We start from the raw sequence: 23,607 nt of genomic DNA on the forward strand, positions 1-23,607 counted from the left end.
TTATAACAGCGGTCTGTAAATAATCGAGTCTGGACCAGACAATCCAGTGATTAATATCATCCACGCAATTGGGATCGATGACATGCATCAACCAAGTCAGCAAGACTGACCACCCGATCCCGTTAGTCGCCTCTTACGACAAGCATCGGTTGCTGAAGACCTGTTCTACCCCGGATCTTCACTGGTCTTACAATCATAGAGAGAACCGGAATGAGAAAAACACAAATTCTAAATGAATTAACTGTACAATTTTTAGAGAGAATCAGAATAATGAATGCGAAAAACACAAATTCTAAAAGAATTAACCGTACAATTTTTTGTTGAATTTAAACGCTTGCTGAAGGAGTCTTATTTTTTTCCAAACTTGTTTGGATTTGTCTCTGAAGAAACCCAAACTCGCTTGACGACATTCCTTGTACAACTTAAATTCAAACTGGGGGTACATGACCTCAAGGTTCAGGCAGGTCGATGGATCTATCTTCAAGTACCTATCTAGTCTGTGTTCCCTGCTCTAATAACTGCCTTAATAGACTGATTCATTGACTACAGGGGCCTGGTTAGGAGAGGCGTGATACGAGACAATAACGACCAGTCTTCTCCATGTGGTGTGTCAGATATACCATCTCCACCATTCATATATGTAAAATAGTCAGCTTATCTGATGATGGTGTTGAAGGGTGCCATTAAATATGACACAAAGATGGCACTGGTGATTTCTTTTGAAATTCGGACGACATGTTTTCGTTTCTAGAAAGATCTGTTTTTGTGATGTGGTACGATCGCCGACACATGTCGACACAGACGTAAAGCGGCCCAGTCATTTGGTCGATGAAGTCAGCTTCAAATATGCAAGCTGAGTCATGGAACTGTTAAAGAATGATTCCAGTGTTAGATGATATCTCCACTGTCCTCAATAACATTCTTTAGGCTTGACCAAAGAATTATTTCAGGGATCATTGCATTTTACAATTTAATTTAAGGATGAGGTAGGACGAGGGCCCCATTTGGCCCAGTGGAAATGTCAAATTGTTGGGAAGATGCAAATTAGAAGTCACCTAAAATATCATCTTAAGCAGAATTATTTCTAAAAAGGTACTCATTCACCTAACCCAAGGGAAAACAACAATTCAAAATACCCAAAGAAATCCATCAATACCCAGTGTGAAAGGCAACATGAATAAACCATCAGTGGGTCAAAAAGTCTCATTGAGCATTGTCATAGTACATATTTCATTCATGAATGAACAACCACGTTCCTCAAAGGGGAGACAGCACCAAGCAAGTTCAAGCACACATTTGTTCCTGGTCAGTTACTTGACAGTCAGTCAGGTAAGGAGGTATATTCAGTAGGCCTAGTATTATTTTCACTGATTAATTCAAAATGAACTCATGCATGAAATGTAAGCACCACAGTTATGGTACACATCGCCATAAATGCGTTCCACTAGTTTTATTCTGTTGTCTGGTAGTATAATGACATTTCTCATTTTGTACAAGCTTGATCCTACCATATCTAATAGGAAAGGTAGCTGCCTGGCCCTGCTGACTGACTGAGTATGGTTTTACGCCGCTTTTAGCAATATTCCAGCAATATCACGGCGGGGGACACCAGAAATGGGCTTCACACATTGTACCCATGTCGGGAATCAACCCGGGTCTTCGGCGTGACGAGCCAACGCTTTAACCACTAGGCTACCCGACTGCCCCGCCTGGCCCTGCTGATAATGACACTGTAGCTGAACCATATATCTCCATCACTGTACCTATCTACATCATGATGGCTCACTTGTTTGACCAACACTGGTAACAATCTACACCTTGTCAGGTCAGTCAAAGGGAGGTTAGTTAAGAGTGAGGGAGTGAGTATGGTTTTACGCCGCTTTTAGCAATATTCCAGCAAAATCACGGCTGGGGACACCAGAAATGGGCTTCACACATTGTACCCATGTCGGGAATCGAACCCAAGTCTTCGGTGTGACGAGCCAACGCTTTAACCACTAGGCTACCCGACCACCCCCTGGTAAGTTAAGAAAAGTAATCTTTAAGGAAAGCCTGAAGTGAAGCAGGTCTTAAATGTTTACCACTTCGGTGAAACCCACAAGCACGCGTATGGTGCTGACAAACCTAAAAACATAATCGGGACAAACAGGGATTCGAACCCACAATCATATGTTTCTATCATGTCCAAGGGACGCAACTCTGCACATCGAATCGCAGCGACTACTGGGCCACCCATGCCATTTTTCTGAAAATTTATAGACGGACATTTTATATATGTCATGTCTCCACAAAGCCGATCTAGTGGTTGTTCAAGTAGTGTCCTTGTTTCTACTGATGATGGAGTCATACTATGGTGTTGAGAAACCTGATCTGAACATCGCAATAAAGAAATGAGGTGACCAGACCAGTTGGCAAAACACAAACAGTTGAAAACATCCCTTATGGTGACAGACATTCGGTCTCACAAACTGCCCGAGGCCAATACCAGAATCCTTCCAACAACCCAAACCCTAGCAGAAAGGAACACAACTCTACACAGTTAATTGCAGCAACTTGGACCATGGGGCCACCTGGGCTGCCATTTAAATAAGACTGCATCTAACTCAACGATCAGAAAGTACTTAAAGATGATAAACAGTGACCGGAAACTATCACAATAATGGAGTGAGTGAGTGAGTGAGTGAGTGAGTGAGTGAGTGAGTGTGTGTGAGTGACATGATGTCATGCCATGACAGATTAACTTGAGCAACATGAAAGAAGCGGATGATCCTTAACATTTCTTCCGTAGTATAGGTCAGTATCTCAGTAATAGCTGCCTTCAAATGAAGGTAATGAAGCACAATTAATTCAGACACGGACAATACCGGTATTATGACAAACGATATTGCCCCAAGCGAAAAACAAGCAAAAAGGCATCTGGTAGGGGTTTCCAGATTAGCGCCGGTTGGTCACATGTTTTTGTGGCCCTATCAACAATGATCAGTGATTAAAGATAAAGGTACATTCTAGCAGCATTACAAGACATAGATACTCCTGACACCCGACTACGTTGGTCCAGGACCCAAGTGACAAGGTGCGTCATGTTTCACATGGCCGTCAGTAAAAGTGCACTGGTTTACATGCACTGCTTCCACAATGGTGATTGATTGCATGGTAATCAATCAGAGATCAAAGGTTCAACAACTTGTAGATAAGTGTTATGCGTTTATAGCACGGAATATGAAAACTTTCCTGTGTGCAGTTCAGATGTTGAGATAATTATCAATGGTAGAATATACAGTCACCATGGTGACAGGGCACTTATAGAGTGAGGTGAAATTGTGTTTAACGTTGCATTCAAGGTTATTGCACTTATATAGCGACATGCTTGAACGTGTGTGTGTGTGTGTGTGTGTGTGTGTGTGTGTGTGTGTGTGTGTGTGTGTGTGTGTGTGTGTGTGTGTGTGTGTGTGTGTGTGTGTGTGTGTGTGTGTGTGTGTGTGTGTGCTTGTACTAGTCCACACTAATGCTGGTTTTATAGTGCTAGCCCACTGAGATACCATGCCGCAGTTTAACATGAATACCTTACTCAGACACAGTTTATTGACCAGTCATTGTTTTTTCATGAACGTCAGGCAGGGTAACAAGAAGTTTGTTTGTTTGTTTGATGTTTAACAATGTTTAAGGCCGCACTCAGCAATATTCCAGCTATATGACAGTGGTCTGTAAATAATCGAGTCTGGAACAGACAATCAAGGGATTGATATCATCATGACATGCATCAACCAAGTCAGCGAGCCTGACCACCTGATTCCGTAGTCACCTCTTACGACAAGCATGGTTTGCTGAAGACCTATTCTACCCAGGATCTTCAGAGGTCAGTAACAACAAGTACCATCTTTTAATGTCTTTAGGTATGACATGTATGGGAACCAAACCAGACCTTCAGCTCTCCAGGCAGGTACTCTATCCACGACTAAACCACAGCGGCAGTTCACGTATGATGGAATGGGGTATGACCACAATCCATATAAACAGCACCCTTATACCCTCAGAAAATCAGAACACATTTAGAGTTCAGGACGGCTTTCCCAACTTGTTTACTTGGAGACATATCAGCCCTCCATCTGTATCCAATTGAGAGTTTTTCCAGACAAACAAGTTTTTTTCTGAACAGTTTGCATGAATAACATACCAGTAAGATGATATCATCCAACAATGTACAAGTATTAATGACTGCACCCAAATCCTGTACAGAATTCTATGTTCCTACACATTCATATATTCTACACAGTCCCTAACTATGTCAATTTCCCTTCTGCCCATCCCTTACTGTAATGCTATAGCCCTTAATGACTGCCTCCGTGGTCTAGTGGTAGTGTGTCCGCCCTGAAAGCAGAGCGTCTGGGGTTCAATTCCCGGCCATCACACACCAAAAGACGTTAAAAGATTGTACTTGTAGTAACCCAGCATAGTGCTCGGCAATTAGGGGCTAAAACAAGGACTGGTCGGTTCGGAGTCAGTGTACTGTGTCTGAGTGGGGTATTCATGCGGCATGGTATCTCAGTGGGGTAGCACTATAAAATTGGCATTAGTCCAGACACACACAGACACACACACAATCTTGAACGTGACATTAAACTCCATTTCACCACACCTATAGCCCAAAATGAAGCAAGTCTATATTTTCCACAGGTTCAAACTCCCATCTCACTGGGGCTTCTTCTAATTTAAATGCAGTTACTTGTTTCTATCAAAGTATTGTATTTTCAGACACTAAACGTAAGTCTAACTCCATCATAGTGTCCATCATAGTACTCATGTTCTCGAGATATTGACTGATAATCATTGCTTCACACTGATATATAGGGTTCCATTTCTCCCTGCTGCAGACACTCAACAAAGTCCCGAAGCATGGTGGATCTACATCTATAAAGTCTGGGTAGTGCACGCAAGTTTTCGTTCACATCATGATGAGGACATAGTGTGCACCCATCCTTTTCCAAACTCCTGGATCCGCCTCTGAGAAGCATGTGCTGAAGTCTTGTTTGTTCATTAAAAATGTGCTCCAAAATGCACCCGGAGCTTATAGATCGTGCTTCACGTGCACTCATGTTAGTTTTACATAAATAATCTGTTCTCCAAAACGCACTTAATGCATAACGATCGCATCACCTAAACACCAACTTATGGCTGTGACTGCACGTGAAATGTGAGGGTTGTGAACAAATATTAGGCGGTAGCGCGCATCAATTAGTGAGTTGGTGAGAGTTCGTTAGAATGTTCGTTAGAGAGCTGGTTAGTTAGATGGTTAGAGAGATGGTGTTAGACAGCGTTAGACAGTGTTAAGACTCCCTTAGGAGTAACCAACACATAAGCATATAGTAACTGTTAGAATTAGCATTAGTTTCTATCATTTCAGGTTTATACATCTTTCCTTCACATAATAACAGGTAATCAGGTTTAGTTCCTTATAGATCTTCATAGTTTTTAAAACAATATCACGTTTAGTTCCTTGTTTCATTCAAAAAAGGTAAGTCATACAAATTTAAGATTAGTTTTCATTTAAGTTAAACCACGCTCAAATATTCAGTTCCACTGCGCAACAAAGCAGCAGTTAAGACGACAGTTTGTGCCAGACATGTTGATGTCTCAATTCCGTATTGTTACCATGGTCCACATCCCACTGGCACTGACAGTCTGGGGTTTGTCACACTCCCCAGGAACCATGTTGGGAGAAAAGGGACGTTCCACGGACAACTGGTTTCGCCCTCATCAGTCAGACCCAGTCCTCCTAGGGAATCGTCCGGTGACAGCGTGCAGCCTGTCATAGCTTTATTGTCAAAACGTCCCGAGGATGTGGAAAATTGGATTTCTACATCCGTTACACATACAACATTTGGGGATGTCAGATTTTTAAAAGCTGTTTACTTTCTAATTTCTTGGTGGCTGTCATTCTATAATTGCCTCTGTGAGGGAGGTTTATTTGAGTGAAACATCCCTGCTGTGAGTTCAATCAGGAGACTAGAGTGTTATGAACTGTTTTACATGACTAATTATTCCTGCGTATGTGACGCAAACATTTCCTAAAATACTTACAAAAGATTTTGAAACGAGTCATAAATGACTCAATTAATTAACTTAGGAAATCAAATTCATTTTTTACAATTTATTTGTTTAAAATACCGACCCTACTCCGCTAGTTGTTTAAAATAAAACAAAACTACAAAGTATCAGAATGAAATGAGACTTACCCTATTCGACATAATAAGCGCCCAGGGCGCTCTCAAAATTAGGAATAGACAGCCTGAAATGTTTATATACGACAGATATATTTTTCCAGAATTTCATTGCTCATAATTAAGGGTGCATAAAACAAACATATCATGCACGAATAAATAGTCTTGTGTAAATTTATCAATCGGAAGGGACGCTTATTGGGATTGTTCACTAGCAAATATATAAGCCAATATCGCCGTGGGCGCTTATTAGAGCGGGGTGCTTATTATGCCGAATACGGTAATATCTTTCACAAAATGGAACTTTGAATGACCCCCAAATGAAGTGGTGTACATTGTTGTATAGTGTTATATCATGTTGTATCATGTTATACAGTGTTATACCACATGCAATAGTATATCATGTATATTTTATCTAATATCGTGTATAAGACGTCATATCACATAAAATAACACACCTAAAATAACATAATCTAAAATAATGTTATGCAATTTCCCAAGCAATATTCATCTTGTGGTCTCCTCCATTCAATTGTGTTTCAAACACTGGTCACAACTTCTGACTGTTAACAGGTGGGCGAAGGTTATATAACATTCACAGAGGAGAACAAGTCAAGCTGGCTGCGTCACGTAAGTAGGAAACTACTGTAAATCCTTGAATAAACGCCTTCCTTGAATAAATTCTGGGTCGTATATTAGGGAGCATCCATTTGATTTGCATAGGGGTGATGGGAAATAGTTCTGAGAACAATGTAGTTTTTCAACAGCCGTATCCAACAAGCTATTTATTAACGGAGCACCATCAAGCAATCTATACATTGTCACTTTTAAGAGAAGCATTTTGATGTTTCGAAACGTGAAAATACTGTGATTCCTACGAATTATTGTTTGTAAGGATCTGTACCGTATACCGTATCAGTATGAGGTAGAGAACACAAGGCTTTGAAAAAGAAATGCCTGCCTTGAAAAACGCCCAGATTCGAGACCTTCATAATAAAATCATTTATTCAAGGATTTACAGTATCTCACATGAACCCCACAAAGAAGGGCCGATCCAGAAGCAACCATTGACATAATTATCATTTGAATTTGAATCCAACTCACTCCATTCTCAAGCTCTAACCACTCCAGTGAACAGAGACCTCAAGGTCATCCACACGTGTGAATCAGCTGAGAAAATAACTTCAGTAAATATCAGTACCTTATGAAAGACACTTAGCATGCTTAGTGAGAATAAAATGAGTTTTTTCAATTGAAGTATTCAAGTTGTCTTCAGTTCTCCCATTGAAACTGCTGTCTGATATGCTGTTAAAAGTCTGACGTAATCTTCTCATGCCTTGTGAATAAACATGGAACTTGCCTACATAAACTTGCTATGTCACGAAGTTGTAAATTAGAAAGTAAATACACCTCACTCCGTATGTATTGAATGTGTGAAAGTATATGTATGTAAGTATGTCATGAGATAAAGAAGGCGATGAGTCACTCATACCGTTCCCCCCTCTAGTGACAGCCCTCCCCCGACCTACCCATTGAGGAAGTCTTGACTACCTCCCCATTGTCAATCTCCCACCTCCAAACCCATGTGAATCTCCCACCCTTCACCCCAAGTAATGAAAAATCCTCCCACCCCCACCCCGACCACCACACACACACCCTATGTAAACCCAGTGTCAACTCCTATGTCAATCCTCACTCCCATGACAATCCCCCACTCCCATGACAATCCCCCACTCCCATGTCAATCCCCCACTCCCATGTCAATCCTCACCCCCATGACAATCCCCCATTCCCATGTCAATCCTCACCCCCATGACAATCCCACACTCCCATGTCAATCCCACACTCCCATGTCAATCCCACACTCCCATGTCAATCCCCCACTCCCATGTCAATCCCCCACTCCCATGTCAATCCTCACCCCCATGACAATCCCCCACTCCCATGTCAATCCCCCGCTCCCATGTCAATCCCCCACTCCCATGTCAATCCCCCACTCCCATGTCAATCCTCACCCCCATGACAATCCCCCACTCCCATGACAATCCCCCACTCCCATGTCAATCCCCCACTCCCATGTCAATCCTCACCCCCATGACAATCCCCCACTCCCATGTCAATCCCACACTCCCATGTCAATCCCCCACTCCCATATCAATCCCCCACTCCCATGTCAATCCCCCACTCCCATATCAATCCCCCGCTCCCATGACAATCCCCCACTCCCATGTCAATCCCCCACTCCCATGTCAATCCTCACCCCCATGACAATCCCCCATCCCCATGTCAATCCCACACACCCATGTCAATCCCCTACCCAGATGTCAATCCCACACCCCCATGTCAATCCCACACCCCCATGTCAATCTCCCACCCCATGTCAATCTCCCACCCCCATGTCAATCTCCCACCCCCATGTCAATCCCCCACTCCCATGTCAACCCCACACCCCCATGTCAATCCCCCACCCCCATGTCAATCCCCCACTCCCATGTCAACCCCACACCCCCATGTCAATCCCACACCTCCATGTCAATCTCCCACCCTATGCCCAGTGTCAAGCCCTACTCCCACCCCAGCCACAGAGATCTTGACAACCTCTCCACACCCAACTCACACAAATACCCCCAGTGACCCGCCACAAAATCGACCCCCCTCCATGTCAGCAATACAGGAGACACTGATAACCTCTCCCCACCTCACACATACTCCACACAATAGGACCCTGAGTTTTAAGGAGAAGTTAAAGAGACTGGCATCAAAAGATAGACTACCTCGTTGAGGCACCTCACTAGGATCATATTTACAACCAACAAAACATGTGATCAAGTTTCCCGTTTTAAGACAGGCGACATGAGACATGTGACAAGAAGACAATTGAGAACAAAGTTTGTAATTCACACTCTTCTAACTTCTGGACCTACTCACTCCTATGTAACAATAAATCATGAAAAAAGCTTCACACTTTACATAATACTAGACAAAAGATCAACTGTAAAAATAGACTAAAAACAAACAAATTTGAGGCTTATTATGGACAAACCCAAAAACATACTTGAGGCAAAACAGTAACAAAACACCTCTGACATCTAGTGGATAGAGCATCTGCCCAGAGAGACAAAAGTCGGTGGTTCAATCCCTGTCCGTGTCAAACGAAAGATGTTAAAAGATGGTACTTGTTGTTACCCTGCCTGGCATTCAGCATTAAGTGGATAAAACAAAGACTGGTTTGCTCGGAGTCAGTATACTGTGTCTGAGTGCATTAACAACGCAATAGAAGTGCAATCATCTTGAACTCGACATTAAACTCAATTTCACCTCACCTAATCTTAAATTAACTTTCAATCACCGAAACGGATGAGTGACCCCACTTCCTTTTGCCTTATATCCCATTAATCAGTAGTTTTATTGGCAGTAGTTTTACTGTATCTACACTCCCTACATACAGGTAATTTAATCTCTGTCACACAACACAAGTTGTCTGGAACACATCATATACCAGTTGGACAAGTTCTACAGCTCCACTGCAAGATTCACCCCCTACCTGTTATAGGACCCCCCCAAGCTAAGTTATGTGACCCGCCTGCCTGTCATGTGACCCCCCACGTGTCATGTGACCCCCTGTCTGTCATGTGACCCCCTTGCCTGTCATGTGACCGGCTGCATGCTGTTCCAGCCCCCCAGGTCACCAGGGTCACACGTTCAGCAAACATACGACCCCCAGCCTAACACAGTTACTCAAGGTTTATGTCTGATACCTTGTCTTGTATGTCTTACAGACAACGTAATGGTCATGCCCTTCATCCACTGATACAATAAAACTTGACAAGTCTTTCCTGATATTTCTTTACGTCTGCAAACATACTTTAAAAAAACAAAAACTTTGGTTTAAAAAAAACCTTGATGATTTGTGTCATTACTTCAATGATAAAAATTGACATATTAATAATATTTAACTTCAAACCTTAAGTTTTAACCTACTCAAATAAACTTTCAACCTGAATCCAACCTTTATATAAATTTACATTTTAATGGCCTTCTTTTCCAGATTGTGGAATATTTTGTAAGGAAACATGGAAGATAAATGTCATCATCATCATCATCATCATCATCATCTTTACCATCATCACCATCATCATCGTCATCGTCATCACCATGTTTGTGACATCATCATCATCATCATCATCATCACCATCATCACCATCATCATCATCGTCATCATGTTTGTGACATCATTATCATCATGTTTGTTCCATGTTTGTTCCATGTCTGTATGTACTGTCCATGTCAACATATCTGCACTGGATATCCCGATTGAAAATTAACAAATGATTCTCCTCACCAAATCATATTCCCATCATGTGTCATGACCTCACCATCGGCACAATGTGATTCTTGAGTCACAGTCACATGATCATCAACTAGGAGTGACTTGGCACACAATATAGTCCACCTTATCATATCAAAATGTAATCACATGCACAATACTGAATTGGGAACTCTTAAGATCATTTCTTTCACAAGTTTGTCAGCAAAGAAGTGTTTTCTCCACTGAGAGAGTGCACTACTATTTCAACTAATAACATCCCCTTGATATTCACCTGAAAAGGATTTGGTTTCTTTGTTGTTTAACGCCGCACTCACCAATATTCCAGCTATATGAAGGCGGTCTGTAAATAATCGATACTGGACCAGATAATCCAGTGATTGACATCATGAGCATCGATCCACGCAATTGGGATACGATGACATGCATCAACCAAGTCAGCAAGCCTGACCCCCCAATGTTGTTAGTCGCCTCTTACGACAAGCACTGTCGCAATTTACGGCAACCATGGGTTGCTGAAGACCTATTCTACCCCAAATCTTCACAGGTCTTACTTGTAAAGGAACAAAACATGACAGACCACCCTTAAATATTCCTTTTCACAAAGACAAGTCAGAGGACTAGTGTGAACCTTATTTCACTTGTCCTCAAAGTTTGGAGCTTGTCCTGCTTGACTGAGACAAAAATGTTTACTGTGTTTACATTATCCGTCAGTTTAACTTAAACACTGAGAAATGGTTCATAATAATAGTCCTCAAATGCTAGTAGTCAATAAGGACTTTCACTTTTCTTCCTCAGTCCTGGTCTAGAAGACTAGCATGGATTTCGAAGGCTGCACACCAACCAGGATTACAGAATGTGAATCAGTTTCAAGGCCAGAAGATTATGCTACATGTTTAACATAGATCTGGACTCTGATTGGTCATCTCAGATGTGCTATACTCCCTATATCACCCCAAATTACTTACATCTGTGCCACAACTCTCTCTCTTAACATTGTGTCAGCAAACGAGTTTGCTTGTAAAGCCATGTTTCCAAATGTCTTAGTGTCTCCGAATACTGCGACAATCCACCGGAATCACAACACAAGCACTCAGTAATCCAAGATGGCCGTCTTGTCAAGAACCACCTGGAAAACAAATCAGTAAGGTTAATGGTCATCAAGGAATTGCTAGTATTGATTAATCTTGTTTAGGGATATTCCTATTACTTAATAAGACACCAAACATGACACATTCTTGGATGTATTTGGCCCAGCACAGCTTCCTTATCTCAATATCTCTATCAGGGGCGGTCGGGTAGCCTTGTGGTTAAAGCGTCCGCTTGTCACGCCAAAGACCCAGGTTCGAATCCTGACATGAATACAATGTGTGAAGCCCATTTCTGGTGTCCCCCCCCCCCCCCCATGATATCGCTGGAATACTGCTAAAAAACATACTCACTCACTCAATATCTCTGTCATTATTTGAGAAGCATGACATATCACCTGACTGTCAGAGTTCAAAATGGAGAATTAAGAACAATCAGAACATAATATCCCAATGAAAAGAAACTTGGTTGGTACATTTATCAGGCAGTATCAACATTCGATCACTCGCAACTGTAAAAAATGTGTATAGTTGAACACGATAAATTCGTCTCCACGAATACACAACCAAATGTGCTACATCCGTCAAAATCATCACACTGCGAACATCAAGTTGATGTCACATATTAACACTTATCCAGCCTACACCCCTATGATGAAATTAATCTAGTACCTTACAAGGATCTCAATATATGTATTAAACAATAAAAGTTTTAAGATGGCGACATACCAGTAAAGTCTTTCCACCGGTATATTTTTGTTACCTACTGCGAGGTGTATATTTCTCAAATAAGAAAACATTTCTATTAAATCCAGTACACAAATTTTAGCTAAATCGGACATGAAAGAACATGACAATGGTATCATATCAAGAAAAGTAATGCTATGACGTTGCTCCGATAATGCGTCTTAGAAATTTCAATCGGCCCAAATACTAATTGTAATACTCATATAATCTCAGTGACTGAAAACACAGTTCTGAAGGTATAACTGTCTCATATACCATGGTAGTACACAGCTCTGAGGGTATAACTGTCTCATATACCATGGTAATGCACAGCTCTGAAGGTATAACTGTATCATATACCATTGTAGTACACAGCTCTGAAGGTATAATTGTTTCATATACCATGGTAGTACACAGCTCTGAAGGTATAATTGTTTCATATACCATGGTAGTACACAGCTCTGAAGGTATAACTGTCTCATATACCATGGTAGTACACAGCTCTGAAGGTATAATTGTTTCATATACCATGGTAGTACACAGCTCTGAAAGTATAACTGTCTCATATACCATGGTAGTACACAGCTCTGAAGTTATAACTATCTCATATACCATGGTAGTACACAGCTCTGAAGTTATAACTATCTCATTTACAATGGTAGTACACAGCTCTGAAGGTATAACTGTCTCATATACCATGGTAGTACACAGCTCTGAAGGTATAATTGTTTCATATACCATGGTAGTACACAGCTCTGAAGGTATAATTGTTTCATATACCATGGTAGTACACAGCTCTGAAGGTATAACTGTCTCATATACCATGGTAGTACACAGCTCTGAGTGAGTGAGTATGGTTTTACGCCGCTTTTAGCAATATTCCAGCAATATCACGGCGGGGGACACCAGAAATGGGCTTCACACATTGTACCCATGTCAGGAATCGAACCCGGGTCTTCGGCGTGATGAGCGAACGCGTTAACCACTAGGCTACCCGACCGCCCCACACAGCTCTGAAGGTATAATTGTTTCATATACCATGGTAGTACACAGCTCTGAAGGTATAATTGTTTCATATACCATGGTAGTACACAGCTCTGAAGGTATAACTGTCTCATATACCATGGTAGTACACAGCTCTGAAGGTATAATTGTTTCATATACCATGGTAGTACACAGCTCTGAAGGAATAAACTGTCTCATATAGCATGGTAGTGCACAGCTCCGAAAGTATAACTGTTTCATATACCATGGTAGTACACAGCTCTGAAGGTATAATTGTCTCATATACCATGGTAGTACAAAGTTCTGAAGTTATAACTGTCTCATATACCATGGTAGTACACAGCTCTGAAGGTATAACTGTCTCATATACCATGGTAGTACACAGCTCTGAAGGTATAATTGTTTCATATACCATGGTAGTACACAGCTCTGAAGGTATAACTGTCTCATATACCATGGTAATGCACAGCTCTGAAAGTATAACTGTCTCATATACCATGGTAGTACACAGCTCTGAAGGTATAATTGTCTCATATACCATGGTAGTACACAGCTCTGAAGGTATAACTGTCTCATATACCATGGTAGTACACAGCTCTGAAGGTATAACTGTCTCATATACCATGGTAGTACACAGCTCTGAAAGTATAACTGTCTCATATACCATGGTAGTACACAGCTCTGAAGGAATAAACTGTCTCATATAGCATGGTAGTGCACAGCTCCGAAAGTATAACTGTTTCATATACCATGGTAGTACACAGCTCTGAAGGTATAATTGTCTCATATACCATGGTAGTACAAAGTTCTGAAGTTATAACTGTCTCATATACCATGGTAGTACACAGCTCTGAAGGTATAATTGTTTCATATACCATGGTAGTACACAGCTCTGAAGGTATAACTGTCTCATATACCATGGTAGTACACAGCTCTGAAGGTATAATTGTTTCATATACCATGGTAGTACACAGCTCTGAAAGTATAACTGTCTCATATACCATGGTAGTACACAGCTCTGAAGGTATAACTGTCTCATATACCATGGTAGTACACAGCTCTGAAGGTATAACTGTTTCATATACCATGGTAGTACACAGCTATGAAGGTTTAACTGTCTCATATACCATGGTAGTACACAGCTCTGAAGGTATAACTGTCTCATATACCATGGTAGTTGGAAGAATCCAACAGCTTACACCGTTTTAAGCAAGTATTAAGAAAGTAAAAAAGTAAAAAGTTTAACTCCGTAGGTCAGTTCTTGTCTTCACCGACAGTGATAGGTTTTACAGATAATGTTACACACGGTGACATATAAAAACAGTTCAATCTTCTAAAAGTAATCACATTACTATGGAGCTGTATCAAGAACAATACTTACAGTTTGAACTAAATCCCACAAAATGCCACCAAGTCCCACAACACAACCAACTTGAAAGCCAATCCTCCCGAATCACTGACTGTCCACATATGAATTTACTCACCCATCTACGGAATAAATCTCACAAAATACCGATGATAACAATCATCATTCTCATGACTAACCCCCCACAACTAGGTAACACAATAACGTAGATCCTCCTTGCTTTGATCGGCTGATCACCTACCTTGCTTCAGACGAAACTCCCTCGGATATTTGAATCTACAAAGTTTAACCTTTCATTCTGCTCAGCCAAGCAAATCTAGGTCATTCTAGGTGCAGAGGAGTGTCACTTGAATCATGGGACATTGGAAAAATATATCTGGAGGGGTGTCCCTGTCTATTTATATTGCCCCCCGTTAGCCAGGAAAGATGTTTGACTATAAATCTCGTGACTGTCCGGCAACCAACATGGTAGTCATAGCAACATTGATGTCATGTGACGTTACCCTGGCATCAAGTAATAAAGGAATTCATAAAGGATTCAATATTTCCTTCCAACATAGCTGTGGTATTGTGTAACAGCGGGATCCAAATATAAAATGGATTTGTTGGTATTAATTATCGCGATTAATTTGTAAATTATGTTTTTTGATATTTCGCAAAATTATATAAACCGGGAAATTATCAAAAAGCCCAGCTTTAATAACATTCATGACAAAGCACGACTGTGTATAGAGGATGGATTATAATTATATTTAAATTCTTTCTCCACCGTATTAAACACGTCATGCTTTGTGTATGTCCTGGTCATGGTTTTATAAGTAGATGAGAATGCTTGTCAATATCGACACAATGGCGTCTATGTTGTGCATATGCAGGCACAGCCAGCTGCTGAACGGGAGATGAATCTCGCTACATTTTGCCATTGTGAACTAAGAAATTCCATAGCAATTTTTGCATGAAGCAAACATAAAAAACTCAGAAGTGAACAGAACTTTTCCAGTTGGATATAAGAAATCCTAAACTATTTCAATCTATCCATCCATCATCCTTTCTTCCATCCATTCATCCATCATTTATCCATTTTCAATCCATTCATTCTTCCATCCACCCATTCTTGCATCCATCATTCTTGCATCCATCATTCTTGCAACCATCCATCCTTCTATCCAGTGTTTGATTTAAGGAACTTGATTTAACTTGCACCAGGTGCATGTTGACATGAAAACCTAGTTGCAAAGGACAAATGGAGAATCTCACCAGAGTGTCTTTTGATATAAAATATATCAACACAAGTTGATAAAAGTGGAAAATCTCCAAGGCTTGCCGTTGAGTTTTTTCCACTTTTATCAACGAATGTTGATATATTTGATATCAAAAGATACAAGGGTGAGATTTTATTGATCATCCAACATCATTCTTCCGTTTCAGTTTGTAGACAGTTATAAGCAATGTCTTAAGTGTAAAAAGTACTACTAACAGCTTCACACCATGTCATATAACTCATATACCACATCCAGATGTCATAGGACGATAGCCTCCATCTGGTGCCCTGTATATATTGTACAGCAGGCGACATCCCACATCAGCTTGTTCCAATTACCTGACAACACCACATGACTCAAAGTCATGGCCATAGCAAATATATGCATCATGCCATTAAAATATATCATTTGACACAGATGGAAATTAGCACTACTCGCTAGTCAAGTCTAGATTTACCCAATGGTATCCTAAGGGCCAGTAGAATTTCAAACATTTTTGGGGTATTGCTATATACCGTATTCGACTTAATAAGCGCCCCGCTCTAATAAGCGCCCACAGGGAGATTTGCTAATATATTGGCTAGTGAACAAACCCAATTAGCACCCCTTCCGATTGATCAATGTACAAAAGACTTACTATTCGCGTATAATACGCACTCGTGTGTTATATGCACCCTTAATTATGGGCAATTAAATTCTGGAAAAATATATCTGTCGTACATAAACACTTCAGGCTGTCAGCATAAACCACGAAATTTATCTTTCAACTCACTTTTTTTCACCAAAATAATCTTCTAATAAGAGCCCCCTATTTCTAATTTTGAGAGCGCCCTGGGCGCTTATTACACCGAATACAGTATGCACTATTCTGGCAAGCAGATGCTCCCATATAACACATCAGCAAATGCACCATGAAATTGTAGTGCTTGAAATCAAACCTCCACATTTGCCCTAGACTGAGTTAAAAAGTGATAACTAGGTAGAAATTCTAATATATTTCACAGGATTCAAGCAAACCAACTCTACATGTGAATTTAACCAAGTTCCCTTTAACGTTCCACAAGGATATCTCCCTATTATGTTGACGTTGACATGATGCATACAAGCATGTTACACACAAATATCGTCATAAAAACTCGAATTCTTGGATTCAATTTCAAATTTACCTCATAAATCAAGCACTCTTTACAACCAAATCCTTACAAATCCTCGGCTGGCAAATATCGGTGATTCAGCTCCCTGGCAACCAGATCTCTAATGAGCTCAACTGAAAATACTTTATCCCTGTCAACTAGCAGCATGATACTTCAGCCCAAGGCAACAGTTGTCATGTCCTACCAGTGTGACAACTAGTCCTCACTTAACAAGTCATGATCCTCTGTTGGAAGGGGCAGAGGTAATCTTATGCAGCATCCTCAAGCGATGATGCAGCTGTTGAATAACTGTCTGCACTGACGATGTCCCGAGACGCAATCAATACCCAACACACATCCCTCTGCTGGACACAATGCAACAAAACAATCCCCCCGTTTTCAGCTTAGAAGTATACTACTCAACTTTTGATATTTTATTTAATTTTACACTTGGCATAGTATAAGATTCATGCCTGTGTATCAAGGAAAGATAAATAATCCCTATCTAAAATGGAGTAGTATATATCTGATATATTGCAGCCATAACGTTCAAAACTTTGAATACAATAATTATTCAAATTTTAGTATTCTCAATGCTGACTGATCTCTTGTTTTGTTTTGTCTTGTTTAATGCCGCACTCAGCAATATTCCAGCTATATGACAGCGGTCTGTAAATAATCGAGTCTGGACCAGACAATCCAGTGATTGACATCATGAGCATCAATCCACAATTGGGAAACGATGACATGCATCAGCCAAGTCAGCGAGTCTGACCACCCGATCCCGTTAGTTGCCTCTCATGACAAACATTGTCGCCTTTTACGGCAAGCATGAGTTTCCAAGACCTATTCTACCACGGATCTTCACGGGTTGCTGAAGACCTTTGATCAGTTGAAGCACTATGACACAACATTGTTTCATTGTTGAATCCTATAAGATATGACATCATCCCTTCTCAGTGGACCCGTGAAGATTCTGGGTTAGAATAGGTCATTAGGAACAATGCTTGTCGTAAGGGGCGACTAACGGGATCGGGTGGTCAGGCTTGCTGACTTGGTTGACACATGTCATCATATCCCAAGTGTGTAGATCGACACTCATAATCAATCACTGGATTGTCTGGTCCAGATTTAATTATTTACAGACAACAAACAAAACATCATGTTATAGCATGTTCGAATGGTTGCCTGAAAACCTTGTACTTTTGTCACAAACAACAGTCTTTAAATTGTGATTTCCTCACATTGCTTTCAGTTCCAATTTACTGTTGTTTGGATTAACACATGGATACGGCCATTCATTTTATATTTTTTGTTTCATGGGTCTGCCGCCCCAACTGTAAAGCAGCTGAAAAAGAAATAAATGAAACAAAAAAAGTACTTTTATTATGCCTCCCGCTAGTTTTATAATCCCTCTTATACAAAAAAAACATTAAATATATATTTCATGTCTACATCACTATCACTCCACAGCTGAATGACTTTCATATAATAAATGCTTGACACAGCTATTCATATTTAGTTTTATTTCGACCGACCTGGTGTGGGAAAAGCTGGAATAAATCCATGAAATCATAAAATTAAAAAAGCGTGTGCTAAATTTAGGTTACATTATTTCAGCATGAACTACTGGTATAAGAATAATGCTTACATATGGCCCCAAAGAATGAACACCTTCAACATGTTCAATTTCACGAGCTGTTTACACCAACCTGTGGCAAAATCTAATCATTAAATCGACTTGGAAATAGTGTCTTCCACATTACAGCCTGACAGATTATATAATATTCATTCACCTTAACAGCTTGAAATGTCAACAAAAGCAGACATGAATGATTTTAAACATCAATATTTTATCATAATGCATCTACTGTGACACATATTGATCACATAGGAATTCAGCTAAGCCATCAAATTTTGTAGTTGGATAGGGTACACTGGTACTGTACAGTGGCCAGGGATTTACCTGGAATGTCAAAGGATCCCTTGGAGGGCAAATTGGGGAAAAACTTTTTTTGTGTTCAAAATTTGGATTTTTGTTGTCTTATTTTCAGGTGTATTTTGACGTTGAGGTGTAACATTGCACTCAAAACAACAATGTAAAGTCAAGCCTTTTTTCAAGCCTTTTTTTCAAGCCTTTTTGTCAAGCCCTCAAATGAGTTCTAGCTATCCCATTGGAATTTGACTGACTGACTGACTTGCGCCTTTGAGCAGGTCTAGAATAGTTCCTGGTGATTGTGCTTGTATGATGTTCAATTGAAGAGGGGGGTGTTCAGGGGAGGGTCATAAAAATACAAAAATAATTAAAAAAGTAATAATAAAATGATGTCCATATTCAAGTGGGTCATGAAACGTACAAAGACATGGAGAGGGTCATACAAAAATATAGCAAGCATTAGTGGAGGGTCATTCTTTTCTGTACGTTAGTGCATCAAAAAGCTCGCACCCACCAACCCTACCCCCCCTGTTATAAATGACTGGTCCCAAGTCTCATGTTAAATGCATCCTATGGCATGCGGTGTACCACAAATACATCAGACGTTTCTACGTCCCAGCATACATAAGCCGCATGTAACTGTGGCAAATGTATGCATTTCAAACATCGACGAAAATACCACAGCTGTCACCATCCATGGACATACGCCAATAAAACAGACGGAGACAAGCACAGCCTCGTGAAATGTTCTGTTGTAAACCCAAACTGATAAACCGCCGACCCAGCGTATCTAACATGCAGTTCATATAACAACATTGGAATGTAGCGGATATTATCTACCTGGTGTTAGTCTCACCAGGAAAACCTGGTATTGTTGACAATAGTTTGACAAATGTATGTAATAAATGTTTGTTGGTCAATAAACAAACTGCAGGTGATTTCATGGCATTTTCTTGCACTCGTTTCCATACATGAAACAGGCCTTTACCAGACTGTTTGCATATTGGCTTACAAGAGAGCGTGCAGGGCTTGTGGTAGACTAACATCTAGTCTCTGAAATGGATATATCTTACACTTGTTAAATTATTTTAATAAAAACATAATAAAATGGAACCCAGAGACTCTTCATATTCCTGACACTGCAGTAATCTAGACTTGCCAAACATTAGACTATTAGACATTCTAGACTTGCATGGGCTGTGTTGGATATATTTGTTTCATGGTCCGTATGACAGATTAGGCTTGTGGTGTTGTATAACGATGAACAATGTAGCTGACTTTGTATCAAAGTGTTCAGTTTTTTTAGTTAATGGTTAAATACGTAGTCTGTGAAGTTACATATTTATCTAATATGATAATATTTGTTTGCATTGGTGCACACATTTTTTATATGTTTATACCTCATAAACACAAAAAAATTTGATTATTTACAGACCGCTGTCATATAGCTGGAATATTGCTGAGTACGGAGTTAAACAAAAAACAAACCAAACCAAACAAACGTTAACTTATGGCAATAGAGGAACAAACATATACTTTTGTTTTAAAGACTATGCAAGAACTCTAAATATTCATATTTGAGATGAATGCCTGGAGTAACTCCTTAGTAATTTGCATAGCATGAGTGTAACTTCTCTCTGTCACGCTCATGTAACCATGGTAACATTAGGGCAGAACCCAACCTTGTGTTGGTAATGAAACTTTGCTGTAGCCGCAAAATTCAAATAAAATTCCTTCAACATAGTGAGTGAGTGAGTGAGTAAGTGAGTGAGGGAGTATGGTTTTACGCCGCTTTTAGCAATATTCCAGCAATATCACGGCGAGGGACACCAGAAATGGGCATCACACATTGTACCCGGGTCTTCAGCGTGTCGAGCAAACGCTTTAACCACAAGGCTACCCAACCGCCCCTCCTTCAAAATAGGAAGGGGCATTAAAATATTGACAAACCAAAAAGCACAGGTTGTTTTTACCTTGACCTTAATCTAGTAGACAGTTAACAAAATATATATTGAATTCGCCTTATTAAATTCCCTGCTCTAATAAGCAGACAAATTTCGAGTCCAATCTGTAAGTAATCTTTTTAAGCACCCCAAACAAAGTTCGAAAATTTTACAGGGCTGTTTTCCGTGAACATCCCGGATTTGGAGATCAGACTCGCAGACTTGGTTGATGCATGTCATCATATCCCAATTGGGTAGATTGAAACTCATGATATCAGTCACTGGATTGTCTGGTCCAGACTCGATTATTTACAGACCGCCGTCATTGGTGAGTGTGACGTTAAACAACAAACAAACATTACGTTTCTTTAACAGAGACCAGCAGCACGGAAGAGGTATATGATTGCCTTACTATTACAGTATTCACGTTTACCGATAATTACCCGTTTTTTACCAGTAAAATTAGGCTTGGATCGGTAATGTCGACAGACAGGCATATGAAGTACCTTATAAATTCCAACCCCAACCCCTTGTCTATTTTCAAACCAGTGAGTGCACCTATTACACCTATTATGGTAATCCAGCAACTTTAGCATTCGTAATGGTAGAAGCTGAATATCTCACCACGAGTGGCACATAATAGTTGATAGTGTCCCTTTTAAACACTGCACGTAATACAGTCATAAATCTACGTCAGCTTCCTCTAAAGGCATACAAAAATATTGTTTAGTATCTGTGTACAGGAACTTTTCAAACAGAATTTTTTTTTACTGATATTGTATGGTAATAAATAGCTCAGGTACTGTAGTCCGTGTATTTGTCCTGACGCTGAGCTGTGGTGGTGATATTTGTCGTCTTACATGTGCACTATCATGTATTTATCACCAGATAAATGGATTCATTTTCATCATGATGAAAACAATGTTATATTTTTTAAAATAACACCTAATGTGTTGCCTGTTGAATGTCTGTACAGTTAACAGTTTCTCAGATTTAACATAAACTAGGTTTGTGTCTTTGTTTGTTTGTTGTTTAACACCGCACTCAGCAATAGGACGGCGGACATGAATTAGGATGACATAGAGGTCACTGATGAAGGTGCCGACATATTGGGTAGCCATTGTACACATCCAATCCACATTTCAGTAGGCGTTGGACAAGCATGAATATAGACAGAGATTCTTCTAGGATTCCAAACTACAGTAAACTACGGTTATAACAAACTCAAAGGGAGGGACCACTAATTTTTATTCGTCATAACCGTAGTTCGTTATAAGCAATATATACACCATATATACAATCAAACCCAGGTCTTCGGCGTGACGAGCAAACACCCTAACCACTGGTCTCCCCCACCTACTTTGAGTGAGTGAGTTGTGTTTAACGCCGCTTTTAACAGTATTCCAGTTATATCACGGCGTGTCAGCTTAATGTGGGTGCAGAGCCCGAAGTGATGCAAGTCTCAGACGTTTACCACTTCGGTGAAACCCACGAGCACGGGTATGGTGCTGACAAACCCAGAAACAATTGGGGCGAACTGGGATTCGAACCCACAATCATAGGTTTCTGGCATGCCCAAGGGACACAGCTTTGCACAGCAAATTGCGGTGCCTTGGACGAGTGGGCCACCCATGCGTAGGGCATATTTTCATGGCGTATCTGAGGAAAGCCCGAAGTGATGAAGGTCTTGGACGTTTACCTCTTTGGTGAAGCCCGAATGAAGACGAATGGGTCACCCGTGCCCCCCAACCTACTTTGAGTATAGTACGGTATAATGGTAGGACTGACTACAGAAACCATGTTCACAGTCATGCTACAAGTCTTAACTAGTGCTCGATGTCATTGTGTAGCGACCTACTTCCAGTAGCACCTTCACAACACCATCACCATGATACAACAGCTACCAACTCAGGCAGCTGGCCTACTTAGTCAACATATGGTAATACTGCCATAAGTACCGGTACTGGCACAGTAGTAGGCGTGAATGGACACATTCAAATCCTATTGACTGAATACATTCTACACAAGTACAATATTCCATTGGTAGAGTAAGGCCAAACGCTTTTTAAACTTGGTTTCAAATATGCTGTAACAAAAATTTATTGAAAACAATTTTATTCCCGAATAAGTAAAAATTCCATTTATTGTTGCTATACATATAAATAAATTATTTAAAATGTTATAATTAAAACCAGTTGAAAATGTATTTGAAAATCGTCAAAACACACATACCTACATAACATTTTGAGGACAAAAATATATATTTGAAATTGGAATTTTTTCACCAATTGATCTGAATTTTGGGGCCCAAATATGTAAACCAAAAATCAAGTCTGGCCTAACAGAGAAAGGGTGCTGGAACTCCCGGAAAATGGGTCATGAAGACTTGGCAGTGTACAGTCAGGTAAATCTGAATATCAATGGTTTATCAGCTTACAGAGTTAAGGCTCTTTCGGTTTTGTGGGAACTGTCGGTATACATTTTGTTTATAAAGCAGTAAATGATGCATAATGCCACTATCAGCACTATTCCACCAATGTCACTGCCGCCTTTCAACAACCAAGTCTTGACAAGTAGATTTCAGCTATTTGGTCCTTTGGTGT

The 23,607-nt window shown here is 40.3% G+C and overlaps 1 protein-coding gene across 6 annotated transcripts in view; it reads right to left on the reverse strand.

Moving 5' to 3' along the window:
* The window catches only part of LOC124151017 (mediator of RNA polymerase II transcription subunit 15-like), a 41,212-nt gene that overhangs the window by 11,958 nt on the left and 5,647 nt on the right, over nucleotides 1-23,607 (reverse strand). For 3 of the 6 annotated variants that reach the window (XM_046523257.2, XM_046523253.2, XM_046523256.2), the window contains exon 2: nucleotides 11,514-11,674. In XM_046523257.2, the coding sequence (XP_046379213.2) occupies nucleotides 11,514-11,575 (62 nt within the window). In that variant the 5' untranslated portion in view covers nucleotides 11,576-11,674. Of the gene's footprint in view, nucleotides 1-11,513; nucleotides 11,675-14,745; nucleotides 14,901-14,971; nucleotides 15,119-17,158; nucleotides 17,301-23,607 lie in introns of those variants that run through there. The other 3 variants (XM_046523255.2, XM_046523254.2, XM_046523251.2) reach the window with 3 other exon arrangements.

Source organism: Haliotis rufescens, unplaced genomic scaffold (genome assembly GCF_023055435.1).
Source record: "Haliotis rufescens isolate VD_foot unplaced genomic scaffold, xgHalRufe1.0.p SCAF_15, whole genome shotgun sequence".
NCBI lineage: Eukaryota > Metazoa > Mollusca > Gastropoda > Lepetellida > Haliotidae > Haliotis > Haliotis rufescens.